Consider the following 1,895-nt stretch of genomic DNA (forward strand, 5'->3'; position numbering starts at 1 on the left):
CCCAGCTCTCCCAGCCTGGCTCCAGAGCAGAGGGGCTCCAGCCCTGGGAGCATCTCCGTGGCCTCCTCTGGACTCTCTCCAGCAGCTCCACATCCTTCCTGTGCTGTTCCCAGGGCTGGAGGCAGCTCTGCAGGGGGGTCTCAGCTGAGGGGGCATGTCCAGCCTCTCACCCACCGGCACCCCAAAATCCTTCTCCCCAGGGCTGCTCTCCTTCCCTTCATCCCGCAGACTGTGTGGATACCAAGGATTGTTCCAAACCCGGTGCAGCACTCTGCAGGTCCCTGCCATTGCCAAAGACACCCTGAGCCCTTTACTCACCAGCTTCTCACTGTAGTAGCCAGGGAGGTACTTCTCACAGATCTGCACCAGGCACCAGAACGCTTGCTGCAAGCCAAGGGACAGCAGTGAGCAGCCAGGGGACATCCCTGCGGCCCCTCCCTGCTCCCAGGGACCGCAGGGGAGGGCGGGAGGAGGCAGAGCACCCCGGGGTGCTTTGAGGTGCCAGGAGCTGAGCACCCTGCAGAGGGACCCCCGCCCTCCCAGCTGTCCCAGCTCTGCCCCGGCCGCGTGCCCGTACCTCGGCCGGCATGTGCATGAGCAGGACGGCGGCGATGGGCGCCTGGGCCTGGCAATATCCCTCCTCCGGGCGGTACAGCGTGTACGCCTTCAGCACCCGGAACAGGTCCTGCTGCCTGCGGAGACACCCCGGGCACGGGGAGCTGGGCACAGGGCACGGATGTGGCCCAGCAGCCTTCCCCGTGGATGCCAGGCACGAGCCTGGCTCAGACCCCGGCTGGGATCCCTTTTGCACACAAACCCAGGGCACTGGGACACAACAACCAGGGTGGTACTCTGGGAAGCTCTGCCCACAGAGGCTACACCTGCCCTGGATCCAAGAGTCAACCATCCCCAGGGATGCTGGCTCACGGTGAGCCATGGATGGGAAACGACCCGGCTGCAAGCACAGAGGCACAGACGCTCCCAGACACACTAGGAACAGCATTTTCCTGGTGAAACAGAGGCCACAGCAGGTCACCTCCTCCCTTTGCCCTCCTGCTGTGGCAACTCCCACCTCACCGGGTGTCAGAACCAGTGCCAAGGGTTGTGCCCCACACAGGGAGCTCCTGGGAAGCCACCCTGTTTTCAGGCCATGCCTGGATGCTCTGTGACTGGATGTGTAAGGACTGTGGGGTGACACGGGGACACAAGGGGCACGAGTGTGGGTGCATGAGCTGAGGCAGACAGTGCCCAGCCCATGGCTGACAAGGACTGGACACACAGGAGCTCCACGTACCCGTGGCCTCCACGTGAGACGAACATCTCATGGAAGGGGAACTGCCGGTGGAGATCCCGCTCGATCACATCCAGCCACTTGGGCTCTCCCGTGAGGAGATCCAGTTCCTGGGGAGGAGAGGATTGGGATGAGCAACACCCCCGACACTCCCCCGAGTTGTCTGGGATCCCAACAGAGACCCCAGCCATGGAGGGAACAGGAGCCACCCCAGCACTGTCCTGCTCCCTGGTGGTGCAGGAGGGTCCCCTGCAAGGACTCACATCAAACTTGCCCATGTTCTGCTCCAACTTAACCTTGCTCCCGGAGAGGTACTGCCAGGCACGGCCCCGCAGAGAGGGCGGGATCCCCTTCTGGCACCGCAGCCGGATCTGCGGGAAGAGACACAGCCATCACGGGAAAATCATGGAGCAGTGGGAAACAAAGCGGCTCCAGGGGCAAGATGGGAGCCAGGCCAGCACCACGGCCACAGGCTGGTCCCCTGCTGCTTCCCAAACAAGGGGATGAGTCCCTGCACCCCTGGGATGCAGGGATGCCAGCTGGGATGGCAGCCAGGGCTGCACCAGCATGGGGGAACAGGAGACCGGCCAGGGCTTTGTGGCTT

The 1,895-nt window shown here is 63.6% G+C and overlaps 1 protein-coding gene across 1 annotated transcript; it reads right to left on the reverse strand.

The window, feature by feature from the left end:
* Positions 1-318: 318 nt before the first annotated feature.
* LOC113962080 (TBC1 domain family member 10A-like) lies at positions 319-1,673 on the reverse strand (the record flags this gene model as incomplete). Its single annotated transcript, XM_027672892.1, has 4 exons — positions 1,555-1,673; positions 1,295-1,401; positions 578-692; positions 319-384 (listed from the first exon to the last, which is right to left on the reverse strand). Coding segments are annotated over exons 1-4 (303 nt in total), but the record flags the coding sequence as incomplete, so codon positions are not given.
* Positions 1,674-1,895: the final 222 nt, after the last annotated feature.

The sequence above is a fragment of the Neopelma chrysocephalum genome, unplaced genomic scaffold, assembly GCF_003984885.1.
Source record: "Neopelma chrysocephalum unplaced genomic scaffold, ASM398488v2 Primary Assembly neopelma1_104027, whole genome shotgun sequence".
NCBI lineage: Eukaryota > Metazoa > Chordata > Aves > Passeriformes > Pipridae > Neopelma > Neopelma chrysocephalum.